Consider the following 22139-nt stretch of genomic DNA (forward strand, 5'->3'; position numbering starts at 1 on the left):
ACTCAAAAGGTTTGACCAACATTGACTCCGCCCCCAGGTTGGTGGTTGAGTTGGTGCTGTGTTTGACCGTGTGTGATGCGGTTCGTCAACCGATTTGGCAGTTCGTCGAACCGATTTGACGGTTGACGGTTTGGTCGGCAAAAATCAAACCAGTTTGATTTTACTCAAACCAACGGTGGGCGGAGCCTCGGGCGATTCAGGCCGAGATTCAGGCAAGTAATTTCCCATGCATCAAGATAGGCCGAAAAATTCCTTCTGAACTGCAAACAGCGCTTGATTTGTAGTTCTCCCCGAGGTTCTCACTACCAAACGCTTGACCAAACATCAAATATGTGCGGCATACCGTATTACCCCGCTAATACGACACCGACTGTTGTCGTATAACCGGGGTAAACTTTTAATTCGACAAACTGGTCACCCTACACCACCATGGTCATTGAAATTTGGCAACTCTATTTTTGTTTTTGTTTTGATTTCCGGATTTGTTATGAAACATAAAATAATCAAATATTGCGGTGGCGCGAATGAAAAGCTCGTTCTTTCTACGATTGTTGCCATCCTTTGTCCATTCCGGTTGGTCTCCAGGCGGTTTGGGTGTTGAGTAGCACCAACTCAGAACTTCCGAAATTTGCGGCTGCAAGAGGAGTTGCTGTGGGTGCGAGTATAAGTGCAATATCAAACTGTTTTGCATTTACAGTGTACATCGCTGTGACATTCGAACACTTTTTAATTCGACATGTGTCGTATAAGCGGGGTACGAATTAAAAAGTGTCGTATTAAAACGTGTCGAACCAGAGGGGTAAGACGGTATTGCCAAAATTAACAGTAGGATGATGTTAATGTTTATTTCTCGCTTTTCGTCAATAGGGTCCTAAAATAAAAGACGAAATCTCGCTTATATTGAATAATACGATCAAGCATGGTATTCTAATCGGAATTGTACTTTACTCGAACTTGAAAAACAAAGGAATAATGAGAAAATTCGAAATAAGTAAAATGGTAAATAGTTCTACTTTGACATTTGAGCTCAACCTTGTGTGACTGAGCTCGACATTTTTCGCACTGGGATTTCAAAAATGTTCCTATCTGACATACATGGTGAATAAAAATCACTCAAAGTATGTGTTTAGTGAGGGACGAGACAAAAGGCTAAAAAAATAAAGATTATATATTTTCAGCTATGGCTAATAAAAACGTCAAAAAATGAGTAAATATGTACTCTTGAACCATATATTATGGTTTAAAACAAGAATCCCGATAGGACTTTAGGAGCCTATTGATGGCTGGCTTGTTGAAGTAGAGTAGTGTCAGCCCCCTGGTCGAATGCGTTAGAGAAGAGAGTTGTCACTCCCCTGGTCAGTATAACGAGAGAATGACAGATGCTTATGAAATGACGAACTAGTGTGTGTGAAAGAATCCGACGAAGTATTTATAATTGCTGAAAAACAGATGTTTGTTATTGTATCGTTAGTCCGTACTTATCCGTTTTTGTAAATACACTGAAGATATTTTCCGTATATCTTTTATGTGTGAAACTACATAGATTTTTGCAATAAGCCTTTATTAATAAAAGTTATGTTTGAGAACATAAAAAATAAACGTTTTGGTTCAAATAAAATCTATTATCAAAAGTGAATGAAATTTATTTTTCTGGATAAATAAAATTTATGTGTGAGGTTTATAGCGCTTATAGCTCGTGTTCCAATGATTTTTATTAGCTGTGTTCAAATAAAATTTAAATTGTGTGTTATGATTAGACAATTTCTTAATGGATTACCGGCTTCGACGAAAATTGCAACAGATGGCGCTAGTGAGCAGGAGTTTTTCACCTTTGAAAATGTATGAGGAAAATAATAAAAACTACTTTTATTCAATAATAAAACATATTTGAGAAAAAATATTTGGTACAGGTTATAGGTCATAGTAAAAGCTATCTGTGGTACCAAATATTTTTTGCCAACATTTTGTAATATTTGAAATATTTGAAAAAATGTTCAAATCCTCATACATTTTTTCAACCGAAAACTCCTGCCTCGATTTTGGTTGCTCTTCCCTTTCCCATACATGGCATGGATATACATGGAGTCATGTTTACTTTCCCATCTGTCAAATGAACAGAAAAAAAAACAAAAAAAAGAACGAAAGCAAATTTGGCATCATCAGTGGCAACTAGGAACGGAAAAATCGAGGGGAAGTGATTAACGGCACGATCCGGAACGCCGGGAACATTATCTTCGTCGTCCGCAAGGTAATGGCTCTTGCTGGAGCTCTATCAGGTTTGTATTAACCATGGCTACGCTTTATGTTTTGATGATGCGAATATAGGTTTTCCAATGTTTTTGTCTTTTTCTGTAGATCGACGAAGAAGAATATGTAATCTGGTCTTGCCGGAAGCATTCCTTTGGCCGCTAATATAGGTAAAACATTTAAAGGAAACCAGCCGCCTGTTTCTGACGTACAAATTGATTGGTCCTGACTGGTTTTTACGTTGGAGCCCATTGCGATGATCCATGTACGGTTCGACGATACGGAACAAACTTCCGAGGGCGTTGTGGAGATAAAGATTGCCCAGGTATCGCTCACTTGTGTACTAATGCCAGAAAGCAGCATGTGCTTAAACGCAGCAACAAGGTAGGAATACGTAAAAGGTGGAGGGAGAGGGAAATCAAGATGGGTCAATCAGTAGAAATGAATCACGATTTAAAAGCTCTACCCGATCAAATTATGTGCACTATTTTTTCCACGACTTTCAAACAAATAATTTATTTAATACACGTATCAGCTATGATATTTATATGACGATTGAAGGTCATACAATTTGATACCTGCTCCACCAGGGATTCTTCCAGGAGCTTTATCGGTGTTGCATTTGAGCAAATAATGAACTAAAGGTTGATTTCTTGATCTCTGCCTAACCGGTAAGCCAGGCTAAGCCAGGGTGAACAAATCGGCCCTACAGGCGTTTAATTTTCTGAACAAGAATGAAGCAGACCTTGAGTGTTTGAGCTTTTCGCTGCTCAAGGACACCTCGTTCAGATCCCCTTTGCATTGGTTCTGGAAAATTCAGATTTGCTGCCACATATCCTTCCAGTATACTATATGGGCTCAGGCATTCAGATATTGCATCGAAATCCAGATTGCTCGAAACCCACTCTTCTAAACACTAACCCAACCTCGACCGGTTCACTCTTTCAAAAGAAAATGTTTGTCTGAATGAGTTTTGGATTGCTAAAATTTAAAAAAATAACGGAATATGACCATTTAACCCCTTGTGGACGGATGGGTCACATTAGCCCAGCCGAGAAAACTGACATTTACAAACGTGTTCTAGACCAGCGAGGTTGCATTCAGAAAGACGATAATACCGTCTCTAAAGGGTTAAATTTAGTTTCACGGGTACCAGGATACCATGCTGGCATTCTACGGGTGTAATTTTTACTATTCGTTCAAAATGCGTTTAATTGGAGCTCGCTCGCATTCCAAATTTTGAACTGAACCTGAACGCAAATCCTTCAAAAGCATCACTGCTTCCTGGCATTCCTTCAGAAGATTCTGCAGTGATTTCTTCAGGAGTTTCTTTGAAGATTCTTAGTGCAGTTCCTACACGAATAGGAGTTTCTTCAGGGAACCAAAAATCGCTCTGGACCCTTCGAAGAGTGCTTCAGAGATTGTGTGCAGGATTACACTCTGGATTATATTCAGAAATCACTTCAGAGATTCCTTCCGTTATGGATTTTCCTAGGAATTCCTTCAAGCTTTCATCCACGAGATCATTCTGGCATTTCTACAGGAGTTCCATCCGGGATTCTTCCCGGACTAGCTTCAGAGAATCCTTCTGGGATTCATCCAGGAATGTCTTCAAATATTATAGGCGCACACTTGTGACGTAGTTTGGGGGGTAAACTGCCCATGATCTCATATCAGTCCCATATTTGCTGGATTTCCTATTCATATGGGCTTCTGGAGATCCTTCAGAATGCTTTCAGGGATCCCTTTCGAAGTACTTTCACATATTCTTTCAGGAGTTCTTTCAGAGATTTCTTCTGAAGATTATTCATAGATCGGCTTCGGAAGTTGCTTCAGGGATTCCTTCTGAAATTGCTTTAGGGATTCCCTAAGAATTCCTTCTAAGGTTCCTCCAGGATTTTTTTCAGTGATTTTTTTTTTCGGGAGTTTCATCAGGGATTCCTCCTTATCGTACTTTCGATAATTCTTCTAGGATTCTTTCAAGAGCACCATCAGGGCATTCACGAGTTCATTCAGAGATTTTTTCTGCTCATTCAGGGATTGCTTTAGGAGTTGCTTTTAATTTTTTATGGGATTCCTTTTGGGTTTCTTTCATGGAATTCCCTTAGAATTTCTTTTAAGAATTTTCTTAAGAATTCCTTCAAGACCTCATTCAGGAATTCATTAAGGAATACCATCTAGGATCGTATTTCCAGGTGCTCCTTCCGAGATTGCTTCCTGAGCTCTTTCAGTGATTCCTCCAAAAGTTCCCACAAATATTCCTCTAGGAGTTACTTTAAGAGTTGCTTCACAGAAACCTTCTGGAGTTCAGAAGTTCCTTCAGGGTTTCCTCCAAAAGCTGTTTCATGGATTCCTTCAGAAGTTCTTTCCGAGATTCCTTCTGGAGTTCTTTCATGGATTCATTCTGGAGCTCCTTTGGGAATTCCTTTAGGATTTCTTTCAAGGATTCCGTCAGGAGTTCTTTCAAAGATTCCTTCAGGAGTTCTTTCAGGGATTCCTGCAGCAATTCCTTCTCAAATTATTTCAGAGATTTCTTCAGAGATCTTCTTCTTCTTCTTGGCGTAACGTCCTCACTGGGACAAAGCCTGCTTCTCAGCTTAGTGTTCTATGAGCACTTCCACAGTTATTAACTAATTTTCTAGATGTTTTCCAGTAATTCTTCAAGGAAATCGTTCCTTCAGGGATTCCATCTGGGATTCTTCCAAGAGCTCCAAAAGGAAATTATTTGGTGATTCTCCAGGAGTTCGTTCATTGCTAAGGAAGCTCTTGCATGGATGTTCCAGAAGTTAGGGAAATGAATTGACTACATCGGCTGTTTTCCTACTCTCCGCATCGACCAATGTGGCGCTAGCTTCTATGCGCGAAAAATCGCTAAAAGTAAATCGCAAAAATATTGTATGGCGAATACCATCTAAAGGCAAATTCTTCAAAGTGGAACACATTATTCGAAAAAATATTTGGTAGTGGTTGTGCACAATGGTGACCACTATTAAGCCTACCAAATATTTTTTCGGGAAAAGCTTTGTATTTCAAGTAATTCAAGTTTAGATGCATTTCGCCATACAAAATTAAATTGATTCACTCCTGCTGATCAACTGTGGCTGCGCGCAAAGCGGGTAGTCCATTGTCCAAGAGCTACTTCAGGGATTCCTTTAACTGTTCCTTCAGAAGTTTTCTCAGGAATTTCTTCTGTGGTTCCTGCAGGAGTTCTTTCAGGTTTTTATCCAGCAGTTCTTTTAAGGATTCCTCTAGAATTTTATTCAGAGATTCTTTTCAGCAGTTCTTTCAGGAATTTCTCCAGCAATTCATATAAGGATTCCTCTTGGAGCTCCTTCAGGGATTTTTGGAAGACATCCTTTATAGATTCTTTCAGAGATTTTAGGCAGAGATTCATCCAGAATTTTATTTAGAGTCTCCACCTGGAGTTCCTCCAAGGCTTTTGTTTTTCAGAGCTTCGCTGTGTTTCGCCAAGTACTCACAAGATAATGGTAGCGGTCTTCAAACAGGAGTAAAAACTATGGGAACGATGAACAAAAGAAATCTTAAATTAACCGTTAAAACTGTAAATAATTCAAATTAAATGCAAACTCTATCTGGCTAAAAAACCGTTTGAAAGTTGAGAATTCTCTCACGGTTTAATTATTTTTATTTATTTATTTATTCTTTTTTCTTGCAGTTCCCTCCGGCAATCATGGCTGTTTATCACTCCGGTTACCAATTCCACATGGCAAACAAAATCACAGACATCTTCATCCTGGCTACCTATAACATTGGACGAGTCCGGATATATTCTCAGTTTACTATCATATTTGTTCATAAGTAATAAAAAGAATCTTAGGGGGGTGGGGCACCATAAAAAAATCCGAAAACCTGAGGGTAGGTACACTGTATTCTCCTGAGTTGGAACTGTCAAATAACTCTTACATTTAATATAATTTTAAAAGCTGCGAGGGGACGCCAGAGCTGGTTCACCAAATTTTCCAAAGTAGCGAGGTGACGCATATTCTTTAATCTCAAACTTTGAAGTAGTTCATTAGTGATTCTTGCGTTCAATCACAAAATACAAAAACTGGTTCACCAAGTTTTCCAAAGTTGCGAGGTGACGCATATTCTGTAATCTAACACTTTGAAGTAGTTCATAAGTGATTCTTGCGTACAATCACAAATTACAAAAACTGGTTCACCAAGTTCTCCAAAGTTGCGAGGTGACGCAAATTCTTTAATCTCAAACTTTGAAGTAGTTCATAAGTGATTCTTGCGTTCAATCACAAAATACAAAAACTGGTTCACCAAGTTTTCCAAAGCTGCGAGGTGACGCATATTCTGTAATCTAACACTTTGAAGTAGTTCATAAGTGATTCTTGCGTTCAATCACAAATTACAAAAACTGGTTCACCAAGTTCTCCAAAGTTGCGAGGTGACGCATATGCTGTAATCTAATACTATGAAGTAGTTCATAAGTGATTCTTGCGTTCAATCACAAATTACCAAAACTGGTTCACCAAGTTCTCCAAAGTTGCGAGGTGACGAAAATTCTTTAATCTCAAACTTTGAAGTAGTTCATAAGTGATTCTTGCGTTCAATCACAAAATTCAAAAACTGGTTCTCCAAAGTAGCGAGGTGACGCAAATTCTTTAATCTCAAACTTTGAAGTAGTCCATAAGTGATTCTTGCGTTCAATCACAAAATACAAAAACTGGTTCACCAAGTTTTCCAAAGTTGCGAGGTGACGCATATTCTGTAATCTAACACTTTGAAGTAGTTCATAAGTGATTCTTGCGTTCAATCACAAATTACAAAAACTGGTTCACCAAGTTCTCCAAAGTTGCGAGGTGACGCATATGCTGTAATCTAATACTATGAAGTAGTTCATAAGTGATTCTTGCGTTTAATCACAAAATACAAAAACTGGTTCACCAAGTTCTCCAAAGTAGCGAGGTGACGCAAATTCTTTAATCTCAAACTTTGAAGTAGTCCATAAGTGATTCTTGCGTTCAATCACAAAATACAAAAACTGGTTCACCAAGTTTTCCAAAGTTGCGAGGTGACGCATATTCTGTAATCTAACACTTTGAAGTAGTTCATAAGTGATTCTTGCGTTCAATCACAAATTACAAAAACTGGTTCACCAAGTTCTCAAAAGTTGCGAGGTGACGCATATGCTCTAATCTAATACTATGAAGTAGTTCATAAGTGATTCTTGCGTTTAATCACAAATTACCAAAACTGGTTCACCAAGTTCTCCAAAGTTGCGAGGTGACGCAAATTCTTTAATCTCAAACTTTGAAGTAGTTCATAAGTGATTCTTGCGTTCAATCACAAAATACAAAAACTGGTTCACCAAGTTCTCCAAAGTAGCGAGGTGACGCAAATTCTTTAATCTCAAACTTTGAAGTAGTCCATAAGTGATTCTTGCGTTCAATCACAAAATACAAAAACTGGTTCACCAAGTTTTCCAAAGTTGCGAGGTGACGCATATTCTGTAATCTAACACTTTGAAGTAGTTCATAAGTGATTCTTGCGTTCAATCACAAATTACAAAAACTGGTTCACCAAGTTCTCCAAAGTTGCGAGGTGACGCATATGCTGTAATCTAATACTATGAAGTAGTTCATAAGTGATTCTTGCGTTTAATCACAAAATACAAAAACTGGTTCACCAAGTTCTCCAAAGTAGCGAGGTGACGCAAATTCTTTAATCTCAAACTTTGAAGTAGTCCATAAGTGATTCTTGCGTTCAATCACAAAATACAAAAACTGGTTCACCAAGTTTTCCAAAGTTGCGAGGTGACGCATATTCTGTAATCTAACACTTTGAAGTAGTTCATAAGTGATTCTTGCGTTCAATCACAAATTACAAAAACTGGTTCACCAAGTTCTCAAAAGTTGCGAGGTGACGCATATGCTGTAATCTAATACTATGAAGTAGTTCATAAGTGATTCTTGCGTTTAATCACAAATTACCAAAACTGGTTCACCAAGTTCTCCAAAGTTGCGAGGTGACGCAAATTCTTTAATCTCAAACTTTGAAGTAGTTCATAAGTGATTCTTGCGTTCAATCACAAAATACAAAAACTGGTTCACCAAGTTCTCCAAAGTAGCGAGGTGACGCAAATTCTTTAATCTCAAACTTTGAAGTAGTCCATAAGTGATTCTTGCGTTCAATCACAAAATACAAAAACTGGTTCACCAAGTTTTCCAAAGTTGCGAGGTGACGCATATTCTGTAATCTAACACTTTGAAGTAGTTCATAAGTGATTCTTGCGTTCAATCACAAATTACAAAAACTGGTTCACCAAGTTCTCCAAAGTTGCGAGGTGACGCATATGCTGTAATCTAATACTATGAAGTAGTTCATAAGTGATTCTTGCGTTTAATCACAAAATACAAAAACTGGTTCACCCAGTTCTCCAAAGTAGCGAGGTGACGCAAATTCTTTAATCTCAAACTTTGAAGTAGTCCATAAGTGATTCTTGCGTTCAATCACAAAATACAAAAACTGGTTCACCAAGTTTTCCAAAGTTGCGAGGTGACGCATATTCTGTAATCTAACACTTTGAAGTAGTTCATAAGAGATTCTTGAGTTCAATCACAAATTACCAAAGCTGGTTCACCAAGTTCTCCAAAGTTGCGAGGTGACGCATATGCTGTAATCTAATACTATGAAGTAGTTCATAAGTGATTCTTGCGTTTAATCACAAAATACAAAAACTGGTTCACCAAGTTCTCCAAAGTAGCGAGGTGACGCAAATTCTTTAATCTCAAACTTTGAAGTAGTCCATAAGTGATTCTTGCGTTCAATCACAAAATACAAAAACTGGTTCACCAAGTTTTCCAAAGTTGCGAGGTGACGCATATTCTGTAATCTAACACTTTGAAGTAGTTCATAAGTGATTCTTGCGTTCAATCACAAATTACCAAAACTGGTTCACCAAGTTCTCCAAAGTTGCGAGGTGACGCAAAATCTTTAATCTCAAACTTTGAAGTAGTTCATAAGTGTTTCTTGCGTTCAATCACTGGTTCAAACTGGTTCACCAAGTTCTCCAAAGTTGCGAGGTGACGCAAATTTTTTAATCTCAAACTTTGAAGTAGTTCATAAGTGATTCTTGCGTTCAATCACAAAACACAAAAACTAGTTCACCAAGTTTTCCAAAGTTGCGAGGTGACGCATATTCTGTAATCTAACACTTTGAAGTAGTTCATAAGAGATTCTTGAGTTCAATCACAAATTACAAAAACTGGTTCACCAAGTTCTCCAAAGTTGCGAGGTGACGCAAATTCTTTAATCTCAAACTTTGAAGTAGTTCATAAGTGATTCTTGCGTTCAATCACAAAATACAAAACCTGGTTCACCAAGTTTTCCAAAGTTGCGAGGTGACGCATATTCTGTAATCTAACACTTTGAAGTAGTTCATAAGTGATTCTTGCGTTTAATCACAAAATACCAAAACTGGTTCACCAAGTTCTCCAAAGTAGCGAGGTGACGCAAATTCTTTAATCTCAAACTTTGAAGTAGTCCATAAGTGATTCTTGCGTTCAATCACAAAATACAAAAACTGGTTCACCAAGTTTTCCAAAGTTGCGAGGTGACGCATATTCTGTAATCTAACACTTTGAAGTAGTTCATAAGTGATTCTTGCGTTCAATCACAAATTACCAAAACTGGTTCACCAAGTTCTCCAAAGTTGCGAGGTGACGCATATGCTGTAATCTAATACTATGAAGTAGTTCATAAGTGATTCTTGCGTTCAATCACAAAATACAAAAACTGGTTCACCAAGTTTTCCAAAGTTGCGAGGTGACGCATATTCTGTAATCTAACACTTTGAAGTAGTTCATAAGTGATTCTTGCGTTCAATCACAAATTACCAAAACTGGTTCACCAAGTTCTCCAAAGTTGCGAGGTGACGCATATGCTGTAATCTAATACTATGAAGTAGTTCATAAGTGATTCTTGCGTTCAATCACAAAATACAAAAACTGGTTCACCAAGTTTTCCAAAGTTGCGAGGTGACGCATATTCTGTAATCTAACACTTTGAAGTAGTTCATTAGTGATTGCGAGGTGACGCAAATTCTTTAATCTCAAACTTTGAAGTAGTTCATAAGTGATTCTTGCGTTCAATCACAAAATACAAAAACTGGTTCACCAAGTTTTCCAAAGTTGCGAGGTGACGCATATTCTGTAATCTAACACTTTGAAGTAGTTCATAAGTGATTCTTGCGTTTAATCACAAATTACCAAAACTGGTTCACCAAGTTCTCCAAAGTTGCGAGGTGACGCATATGCTGTAATCTAATACTATGAAGTAGTTCATAAGTGATTCTTGCGTTCAATCACAAAATACAAAAACTGGTTCACCAAGTTCTCCAAAGTTGCGAGGTGACGCAAATTCTTTAATCTCAAACTTTGAAGTAGTTCATAAGTGTTTCTTGCGTTCAATCACTGGTTCACCAAGTTCTCCAAAGTTGCGAGGTGACGCAAATTCTTTAATCTCAAACTTTGAAGTAGTTCATAAGTGATTCTTACGTTCAATCACAAAATACAAAAACTGGTTCACCAAGTTTTCCAAAGTTGCGAGGTGACGCATATTCTGTAATCTAACACTTTGAAGTAATTCATAAGTAATTCTTGCGTTCAATCACAAATTATCAAAGCTGGTTCACCTAGTTCTCCATATTTGCGAAGTCACACATTTGTGCTCATTCTGCGAATGGAGTGACGTGAGAAAAGTCGGAGTCGTATATCGAGGTGAGAAATCTCGACTCGAATGAGGTGACTCTCCATTTGATTTACACGGCGAGTCACTTCATTCGAGAGTGGATTCCTCATCTCGATATACGACTCCGACTTTTCTCACGTCACTCCATTCGCAGAATGAGCACAATTCTCTTTCCCCTACACCTTCGTAGTAGTTCTTAAGGGCCGATTTCTTCACCTCGGCTTAACGGCGGTAATCCAGGCTTACCCATATAAACCTGGTGTAACGCTTAAGCCCGGGTGAAAGAATCCCCCCTAAGTGATCTTGCGTTTAATTACAAGTAACAAACGCTGGTTTACCTATGTAGTTCTGCCAAGTTCCGAGGTGATGCATATTCTTAAACTTTGAAGTAGTTAATGAGTGATTTTTGCGTTTAATAACAAATTGCCAAAGCTGGCTCACCTAATACTCCCAAGTTCGAGGTGACGCATATGCTTTCTCCTAACAATCATATCAAAACTGGTAGTCTTTCGGTAATAAAAAAAATAACATTTGTGTTTTAAACATTTATTTAAAAATACGTCTTCAGTCACTCTTTAACTGTGAAATTTTGGGTTTCCATTTGTATGAGACGATTGTCACGGTTACCGCACCTTCCGGCTTTCGATGCTTCTTCTTGTAATGACTTTCCTTTGCGCCCCAGCAGTTGCTGTCCAATATCCGGGAGTCATTCCGGTCTCTGCTACGTGTTCAAACATGGGCTGATCGACCTGAATAAAGCTGGCGTTTTCAGCATTGGAATGTTCCTCTTGAAAGTGGTTATTTTTTCTGAGTGGTGGGACCATCCTCCCGTCGGGTGCTCGGTCGCTGGCATCAACACATTCCACTTCTCAATCGACAATATCTCCTCAGATCTGTTTCTTCCTGATGCTTTTCCAACGGATTAATCACTTGTCCGTGCTCAGTCGTATGATCCGATGTACTGGGATGCACAAATTCGAATTCCTGCGGGAGCTTTTGGATCGGAGCAGCTGACTGCTAACAAATTGGTTCAACGGGTAACGTTCTATTAAAAGACCTAGTTTTCACACGCGTAACTTACTTTTTCGCACTACTTTTCCGTTCATCTAAACGCACAATCTTCAATATTAAATTAAAAAAAAGAAATTTTCCTTCGTTTCTTTCATATCCATCAACTAAACGGCGAACTTTTGTTTTGTTTTTGTTGTGGCCAAGAGCAGAATGATTCCACCGCTAAAAATCATCTGTCAAAACCATCGGTCAAAACGGTCTTGCCGCAACTTTACCGTAATGCACCAACTTTAGAATAATGTTAAATATTTTTATATATACAGTTATCATAATTTAAAGAAAATATGACATGTCCTTAATTTTATAAAAAAATGCAACGTAAATTTAAAATAATGCGCTAAAACGTGTTTTAAAATTTTCATTCAAAACTTAATCATGAACATAAATTTATGAAATACCGACTTCCCTAATTTGGTGCATTCACCGTAAGCTTGTTTACGCTACAGAGTCACCATCTATTGGATTTTATTTGAACTTTTGATAGTTTTCGTTAGTTTCCGATAGAGTTTAAAACAAATGTGAAGCGCCTCTCGCGGTGGAAAGTGTCGGAAGCCGATGCAGGTAGTTCATTGCTAAATAAAACCAGAGATAAAACTAGGCGACTTGTATTTGCTCGTTGGATCTACTTTTTATTGCAAACAATATCGAACAGTGTTCAACACGGAATGTTCCATTAGCTGAATCTCCAGGCGGAGTTATTAGGAGGTGGCGGATACAGCTGTGAACGGTGTCGTTAAGGCTTCATCCGGAGATTCGTCGGCTTCTTCTGGACCGCTGGAATTAATACTATTGTAAGCGCTGCACTACCGGAGACCAATTGCTGGTCGGTGAGCAAAGAACGACGAAGGCGGCGGTCTCGAAGGTGGATTTTGGTTGGCGATGAAAATCGGGATGATTTTGGTCGGCGGGGTTGCTGGCATCTCCCGTTGGCTGCTGGAAGCCCTTCTATTTCTCCACATTTCCGATTCACTGTAAAATACACAGTTATACGATTGCAAAAATCATCTCTATCGTACTTACTTTTATTCCTGAGCGTCGAGAGCTTCAAATATCTTTATCTTTGCCCGACGTTGTTCCGTTGAAGTTCGAGCAATGAACTATTACGACCGTTACAAATCTGTTCAAATTCGCGATAGAACCAATGATAACATTTATAAGTGAACTTCTATAATTTTTAACTATAACGAGAAAAATTATAATTTTTATGTTTGCACAAACATAAAGGTAAAAAAGCTCGACATGGCGTTTATAATCGCACACATAAAAATAGCGCTCCAACAGTCTTATAAAATATAAGGGCGCCAACTACATAAAGTTTAGCTTTGCAATTTTCTCTATAGGCGTAGTAATAGGCATAGTCCGTTTAATTTATTTTGACGTTGAATAACGCCCTTCGGCAACATATAGGGGTGTAACTTCAGAAAACCGAAAATTTGAGCATGTAACGAAAAGTGGTTAGATTTTGACCGCTAATAACTCTGTCATTTCTTGATGGATTTTTAAAATTTTTGCATGAATTGATCACAAATTTATCTACGCATCGAATCTATCTAAGCTTACTATTGATTTTCAACAACAAACTATTGAAAATTTGAGAAAAGTGAACCCATGTTTTATCCAGCCAATCACGTTCGAGCACAGTTTTGCACTTTTCCGTCGAGCGCCTGGCAGTATAAAAGCTATTTCTTCTTCCCCTCTTCCTTCATTCTTCATCAACACCTCGAGGGGAACGCATCGGCAGAGAGCTGTGCAGTTTGCTCCGTTTGCGTTTTCATAATTTAGTGTTCTTTGGCAAGCCGAGCGCGGTGGTCGGTGCCTCTTCGCGCGCGGCAGCTCGAAGATCAGAGACGGAGGAGCACAGCTCGGTTTGCATTTTCGCTCAGCATTCTTTTCTCACAGCACATTCTAACGCTGTCGACCGCGGTAGACGGACGGACGCGGGACGGGACGCACCGACGACAACCGAGCAGCAGCGGCGGTGGTGGAATAATTTATCATTTCCCCAGTTCGGAAGCGGATGGGCGCCGACGACACGGCAGTAACGCGGTTTGGTTTTGTGAAATCAAAATTCTCAGATCAAAATTAAACAGCCATTATTAGGGCTACAATTTTAAATTCCACGTAAGAGTTGATTCGAATTCCTGCAAACATTTTGAAACCTACTTTGAGAGCACCGCCAGCAACCTAGAAGCAGCCGCGGCGGTGGCTCATTCGCATTTTCCCAGTGCGGTAGCGGATGGGCATGGCAACAACTGGGAATATTTTAACCGCTTGATGTAGAATCTATTCTAAATTCAAGATACGGTAACAAAAGCATACACTTATGCGCACATCATAAATCTGTTTGAAATTCCTACAACTTTGAAAAATAGCAGGTTTACTGGAAATGAAAACTGTTAACCAGCGTTGCCAAATTTCAATAAGAATTTTAGAATTTAAAATATCTGTGATCTTTAGAAATTTTGGTCGAAAATACATGACTTTTGCAAGGGGAATGACATATCCTTTTCTAACAGGAAAATCCGTATTTATCCGTTCCTAACCGTCGCTAACCGCTGCTAGCTTGAGCAGCAGTTAGACGCGGTTAACGACGGTTAGCAACGGATAAATGCGGATTTTTCCGGTTTGCAAAGGAAGTGCCATTCCCCCTGGACTTTTGTACTATATACTGTCATTCCTTACTAAACATTATAATATTGGTTAATCCTAAGCCTACCTACTGATTTGGCAATGGCTAATAATAATCATTTTAGTATATTTTAATACTCCGCTATAATAAATTAATGCAGATAAATTTGTATGGCATCGTTGAATTTTACTCCCCTCACATCTAACCAATCACATTCGAGAGGGGAAGCCAGGCGATTGTGCCGTATAAAAGCAAACTGCTTCTTCTCATCTTCCATCATTCTTTCTTGAATCCTCGTGGGAATCGCATCGAAGGAGAGCTAGCCAGTTTCTCCGTTTGCGTTTTCCATCAGTACGCTTTGGCAAGCCGAGCGCAGTGTCGGCTGTTACGCTCTTCTTCGTATCGTTGTACGCGGCGCCAAAGGAGCAGTCAGCCAGTTCAAACTGGTGCGCGGCAACAACGAGGGCTTTCTTTTGCCCCGAGTTTGCGCAGCATCGCCATCGCAAAACCCCCATCGGAATCAACGCCCCGAATAAAACGGTACAGTAGACGTTCGGTCGGTGCAAGCGATTTAACTGCAATGCTTTTTAACTGCAAGTCCGGTAAGTGCAACAAATTTGCAGTTATCGCACCGCCAAATGTCAAAATGGTGCGCCATGTTAGCCCAAATGAACAGACGGATGAAGTTCACGTTCATTTAACGTCAGTTGATGGTTTGTTGACAATGTCAGGCGTTGCAGTTATCGAATTTTCGTTCGCTAAGTGAAACGTAAACATGTTGCAGTTATCGAACGTCTACTGTATCATACAGCGCTGATACAGGTTATGATTTTCTAATTATACATGTTATCATACAATGGATTGTAAGCCAATGATAGCGTGAATCATATGGATGATAGCAGGTACAATTTTCGAACTTTTTATGATAGACCGAATGGGTTGTTAAGTATCGTTACCATTCAAAAACGCCTTTTTTCTCGAACAAAAAAATTATGATATCATTCATGCAATAATCACTTTATCATTCGCTATATGATACATGGAATCATCAAAACAAAACTGAAATATTTCACAAATTCTGCATTATCGACTAAAAAAATGTCCACCCCTGTGCGCATATGTCGCTGCTGTCAAATTGGGCTACCGTTGAGTTAATCGTTGTGTTACCAATGTTTTTTTTTTCCGGTAGTTGGTGATTGAACTCTGGATCCCGGGGTTGCTCCGTTTCTCGCCGCACGTTGTTACCGATTACGCTATACACAGTAAGTGCTCGCGGGTGTTTCGAAGGTGATAATGTTGTAAAGTTTTTCTAAGGAAGCATTCCGAAGAAAATAATATTAAGGTGAGGTCAAGAGGATGATTACCGGAAGGCCATTTGGACATGGACAAACTTTGTGGCAAGCGAGTCTGGATGTCGAACGGCAATGGAAGTTGCGTGAATGGAAGGAATCACGGCGGAAGCTGATTTGCAAGGAAACATTATTTTCGAAGAAACGACTCTTCCTCGATCCCAGTGATGGTATGTTCCGCTGCCGCACCGCCTGCAACATGAGATATCAACATATTCCCTACAAGAACGTAACAGGAACAAAGCGCTGGGTGTTTGGGAATACATATTTCCATAATTTCTACTGAGTGGTGCCGATCGGGCATGGATCAAAAGGTAGGTACACACATGCTGTCATAATTACGTTTTGATAACGACCTAATGCCAGGTAAAAAGTATCAATATTATGTTTCCAGTTCAAAACCGAATTAGCGACATTTTTTCTTTTACTTCCGCTGCTTTTGCCTTGCGTTAAACACTATGTCGGAAGTGGGGCGCTGTATAGAGCACCAGGTGTGCAATACAGCGCCCCACTTCCGACATTGTGTTTAACGCAAGGCAAAAGCAGCGGAAGTAAAAGAAAATATGTCGCTAATTCGGTTTTGAACTGGAAACATAATAAAATTATGGCCAGGATGGTAATCAAAAACAAATTATTCAAAATTATTCGAAAACCATACCGTGAATCATTATCATTTATACTATGATATTTAAAAAGTGCTGTATGATCTCATTTCATGAACTTCCATCATTCATTCATTAAATTATTATTGAATCTATCATAATTATTCCACGAATGGACATGTTATGATACGAGTGATACCATGAACCATAAATTTCTATGCGGGGCCACCGATGCCGTTCTGGATTTGGTTGGCATAGCTACCGATTTTCACCTCATGCAACAATTGAACGATTATTGTACAACAAATAAAATTAAACAGCCTTTCTAAGGGCTTCAAAAATAGTCCTCACAAGAGTGAATCGAATAATTTTCTTAGACGACGCGTCGGGTCACAAATATGTCAAAACCGACTAAGTCTTAAAACCGTAGCATAAACTTTGCAAGCGGATTGTTGATTGTAGATTGTTGTAGAATCCTTTATATTTCCCAGCCAAATATCAATGTGTGTTGTGTTCCCATTTGCCCATTTTTGCCACACAATCTAGAAGAAAACTGTATGATATCTAGAAATTCTTAGTTATATAAATACATATTGGTAATTTCAGTCCACCAATTAGCAAAAGCTTAATGATTTGCATTTTTGAATGATCTGTAGGATTGCATCTGTTTAAATTCTTATAAAATGAACGGTTACCAAGACAATTCTGTTATAGGTAAAGATTTTTAAATGGTTTTGAAAATTCGTTTATGGAAACATTTTAAAACCAACTACTACGCGGTACAAGTTTTGTCGCGTCCATTCTAAATTTCTATATATAAACCTGCAAAAGCAGAGAAATTGTGCGAGAGGATTTGAAATCTGCATCAATTTTCTTCGCAAAATAATTACCTGTTAGCATCCAAAGAAATTCAAAGGTTTAGCAAACTACAGTTGGCCCGCTGAAATTATTCTGCAAATTGACTCACTGTATTTTGAGAGCAACAACATAGTTTAATGAAAGAGAAACTAGTTACGACTACCAGTACCTGGGCTGCCCATAAATGGTGAACCAAGAAAACCTAGTGCTGGACTAGTACACTAGTTCTGACGTTCGATTTGAATAGGTCGTATCTGTATAGGAATCCCAGCAAATTTACGACCTATTCAAATCGAACGGCAAAGTTCATAAGGAATGGATCGGATCGAAAATAATGATAAATAATAAAATCCACTATCAATTTCCGTCTACAATCAAAGTAAACCAAACCAAAATTTCACATCACAGTCTTTATCAATGTTAATACAGCATTCAATAATCGAAACTAATGCATAAACGGACGTTATTCAACGTCAGACTTGCGGTCGTGTCTAGTATACAACCCCTCCAACTTTTTTTGCTTCGTTCTATCACGCGAATCCCGGGACGGGTGTGTTTTGTCCGGTCGATCGAATAACTGCGCTGGGATTCCAACATGGCTAACCTCGTGGCTGACATCTGTCAGTCATTGCAGTTATTGAATTTCGTTCGCTATTCAGTGAAGCCCAGTTTCGAGTTCAAAAGGAATACAGTAATGTTCCGATTTTATCACGCCCTCCGCGCGTCAGACCTTCATTTTTCATTAATTTGCTGTTACATTTGAGAGCAAACGTTTCCCCTCTTCTTCAAGATGAATGTTGAAGGATCGTTTTCTAACGATAAAAATGTTTAAAATGCGTATAGATGTTGTAGAATATTTAAAATAATTTTTTAAAAGGGGCCTGATAAAATCGGAACAATACTGTAGCTCAAGAAAGTTCTTGACCGATTCCTGGCAGAAACATTTCACAGTGACTGCCATTTGAGTTGTCATTCCTTCGCAACTGCGTACTACGATCGACGAAAAACGGTTTCTTTGGCGATTCAGGCAAGGAATTTCCCATGCATCAAGATAGGCCATAAAATTCCTTCTGAACTGCAAACAGCGCTTGAAACGTGTGTTGCAGTTATCGAATGTCTACTGTATTCTTACCTTTTCTACAATTCTTGGCACTTTGAGCTGGAAGTGAGCCCTTCCACTGAAAATTAAAGTTTGGTGCATGTCTCCCTTTCCTTTGTTGTTGTTTTTGTTGCTTGTGCAGGGTGAGCTCTTTGCCGACGGCAGAAGGAAAAAAAAAATATCGCTAGTACCTAGTTTTATTCCTTATTTTCTGCATACTAATTACCGAAAAATATTGTAGATTAGTGCACGTTTTTAACCTGTTTTATGTGGTTTCATTAAAGTGCTTTTCATCAGAATGATTCTACGCAAACGAAGGAGTATGTTGCCCATCAATGTAAAGTGATAAGTGTTACGTCTTGTTTTGATTTTGGGTGGAGCAATTTTTCCGACGACCGGCGATGGAATCCGGAATTGCAGTAAGTTAATTTTGAAATAAACCTTGTGAAATCACATTCAAATTAGGCTCTTCTATAGGCATTCGATCCAAATGACCTGATAAGCTACTCTCCGGAGGAGTCGGAAGATGAAGGAGAGCCTCCGCCGGAACCGAAAATGTCGCCACCAGAAGCTGTTGCTCCGGTGCCAGAGAAGTCGAGTGAAGCAAGTACGGTTATTGATTTGGCCGCTATTTCGGGAGAGGAAATTCAACTGACAGTGCCATCCGTATCCGTTGGCACTAGTGCTCCTGGTCAGGTGCGGAATCTTCTCGATGGAGCTCGATTCAAGTGCAAGTTTTGCCCGACTTACACTACGACGGCGGAAGATTTCATAAAACATTTCATTATGCACTTTGGTCGAAACCGGATATCCTACAAGCAGATGTCCCAGGAGGAAGCTCGTGCTTTACCGAATGCTTGCGAAAAATTCGTTTGCGGGATTTGCGCTCGGTGCTTCGAGACACGAGATGAAGTGAAAGAGCATATGATCAAGGATCATGGGTTCAAGGAAGCAAAACCGAAGGAACCAGTGGAGGCACCTTCGGCGTCAGCTCCCGTAAATTCTGGAGTGAAACGAAAGCTAGATGATGACTTTGTCGATTCGCAAAAGCTTCAATTGAGTGGAGATTCGTCTGGTTCATCCGGTGAAGAAACTGAGGGGAACAACTTGCCATCGAATAAAAATTCTGTGGCCGTCGTTCCTCAATCTACAGTAGCGGGAACTGCAATAGCGATCCCTGTGACAGCAGCCGTTACCAGTCCGTCTGCTCCGCCGTCAGTAGTCTGTGATAATGAAACGCCAAAACCCTCCTCCGGAAGTCAGCCTCCTTCGGCCGGAGCCCAACCTGTTGTGAGTTCAAGTGCAGTAGTACCAATCTCTACAGTACCTCAGCCTGCGAACCCACCCGAAGGAGATGATGCCGAACTGAACGAGTATCTCCAGCCAATGACGCTAAAGACCCTGAAGCTAAAACTGCTTGCGGGACTGAAGCTGAAATGTCCCCAAAAAGGTTGTGTCTACAAGTTCGAAACCCGAGCCAAACGGGACATCCATCTGAAGTGTCACAACGTGGAACCGGCGCTGATTGGACCGGGTGGTCCTGTGCCTGGCCCAGGAGCGACAGCAACCACCGGTGGAACCGCAAAGGAGGAAAAGAAAGACAACTTCAAGTGCTACCAGTGTGCGTTGGATTTTCCCCGCTGGAGAGAGTGCTGCCAGCATCTATGGAAACAGCATCAGATCGACGTCAATATGCTCAAGTGCCCGGTTTGCGACGTGCGATTCGAGTTTGCAGGTACGATTTGTAGATTGTGTGCTTCGACTTTTTGCAATTCAATATTGTTGCATATTCACTCTTTAAAATTACTTTCAGTGAAAGTTTACCGCCACCTTCAAACGCATCGCCCGGTCAAGGCGTACAGTTGTACGTCTTGTGGAAAATCTTTTGCAACCCAATCGCAGTTGTTGGTGCACGAGTCTCTGCACAAGAAGCAACAGTTGCAACGTGCCAAGCTGAAAACTGCTTCCGCTAAAGAAGCAGGCAAGGATCCCGAAGCTAAAGCAGCTGAAGGCGATAACGACGAGGGTAACGGTGACGATGAAGCCGAGGAGGAACCCCAGGTGGACGGCGAAGGAAAACCGAAACCTAAAGTGGAAAAGTTGCCATGGTATGCCGAGCGGAAGTGCGACATCTGCGGTCACATGTTTGGGACGTCGAAAATTTTATCCAAACACATAAAAACGGTTCACCACAAGATCAAGCCCTTCATCTGCAGCGTTTGCGGGTACAAGTCGGCGCGGAAAGTTACCTTGACGGTGGGTTAAATAAGATGGTGAAAAGAGAGGACGATGATCATTTACAATTTGGATTTTGTAGATTCACATGCGTCAACATTCGGGTGCGAAGCCGCTGGAATGCAAGGAATGTCCTTTTAGGACGGCGGATCCCAGTGCACTAAAACACCACGAGAAGCGTCATACCAAGGTAAACCAAGTGGCATAAAAACGATTGAATCCGTGCATCACTAGTAATTGTGACTTTTCCCCCTTCCTCAGGACAAATGGTACGAGTGCAAATTCTGCGGCCTGCTTACCATTCAAGCCAGCGGTCTCAAGGCTCACATGAGGCTGAACCACCCGAAGGAGTTCGAAACGATGAAGTGCGATCTGTGTAACTTCACCTCGGTCAACCCGGAACTTTTGGCCCGGCACAAAAGTGACCACAAGGCCGGGCTGATCAAGAGTGAGGATTCGCACGATTCGGTTTCGTCCAAGCGGTCCAAGAACGCTCCGGAAAGTTCGTCGGATTGCTTCCTGCCGATCGAGAGCACCGACTCGGTGGTGCACGATGCCGGTGGGTTCACCATTCCGGCTGTGATCAACGCACCGGTTGCACACTCGGAGGAAACGCAGTTTCCCACTTGATAAGGTTAGTGAGTTGGTTGCGGCTTTAGGACATCAAATTCAAACGATTTCGAATGCGAACATGTTTCTCTATAGGTCTACAACACCCAACAATCTATATCTATAAATGCATGTTTAGCTTTTGCCACGGCACTGTTCATAAACTACGTTTCAGAATAGGACAAAATTGTGAAAGTTTGTGATCTTAAGAGATTACTTAGTCTATGAATGGGCCCTGCATAGCAATCGGTCACAAGCACTCGATTATGTACTGACCTGCATATTCATGTTATGCGTGCTTTGTGTAAATCGACTGCTTCTAAAGCGACATCTATGTATCGTGTATTTTATTTAGTTAGATTATTTAAAATTGTGACACAATATTGTATAGCTGTTTAACACTTATAATATCGTCTGAAGCGCTTGCTTAAAGTATGAAACATACAAAATAGTTTTCTTTTATCGAACCTAGCTTGAAGAATACCTTATCTAAGTAGGTATGTGAAACATTTTCTTCGAACACTTTCTTCAGCTGAATATTCCCATTATCATACCATTGCAAACGAGTCATATACATATTTATCGATTTCTTCATTAAATTATGATAACATTAAGTTAACATTTTGCCGCCATAACTCTCTATAGTCTATTTGCAACACTTGAAATGTCGCTGATAACGCTTGCATGCTTTATTTCAAGTGTTTGTCAAACTACTGCTT

At 39.9% G+C, this 22139-nt stretch overlaps 1 protein-coding gene across 1 annotated transcript; it reads left to right on the plus strand.

The window, feature by feature from the left end:
* Nucleotides 1–18705: 18705 nt before the first annotated feature.
* Nucleotides 18706–21869, plus strand: LOC109623123 (zinc finger protein 568). The gene is made up of 5 exons (XM_020077606.3): nucleotides 18706–18995; nucleotides 19054–20311; nucleotides 20390–20832; nucleotides 20894–21001; nucleotides 21073–21869. The coding sequence occupies exons 1-5, from the start codon at nucleotides 18978–18980 to the stop codon at nucleotides 21439–21441; spliced, it is 2196 nt and encodes a 731-aa protein (XP_019933165.3). The 5' UTR covers nucleotides 18706–18977; the 3' UTR covers nucleotides 21442–21869.
* Nucleotides 21870–22139: the final 270 nt, after the last annotated feature.

Source organism: Aedes albopictus, chromosome 2 (assembly GCF_035046485.1).
Source record: "Aedes albopictus strain Foshan chromosome 2, AalbF5, whole genome shotgun sequence".
Classification (NCBI taxonomy): Eukaryota; Metazoa; Arthropoda; class Insecta; order Diptera; family Culicidae; genus Aedes; species Aedes albopictus.

Excerpts from the sequence above, each read along its gene's own strand:
- LOC109623123 (XM_020077606.3), top strand. Across the intron at positions 20,833-20,893 it reads CGCGGAAAGTTACCTTGACG|ATTCACATGCGTCAACATTC; the intron begins GTGGGTTAAATA and ends TGGATTTTGTAG. Across the intron at positions 21,002-21,072 it reads ACGAGAAGCGTCATACCAAG|GACAAATGGTACGAGTGCAA; the intron begins GTAAACCAAGTG and ends CCCCTTCCTCAG.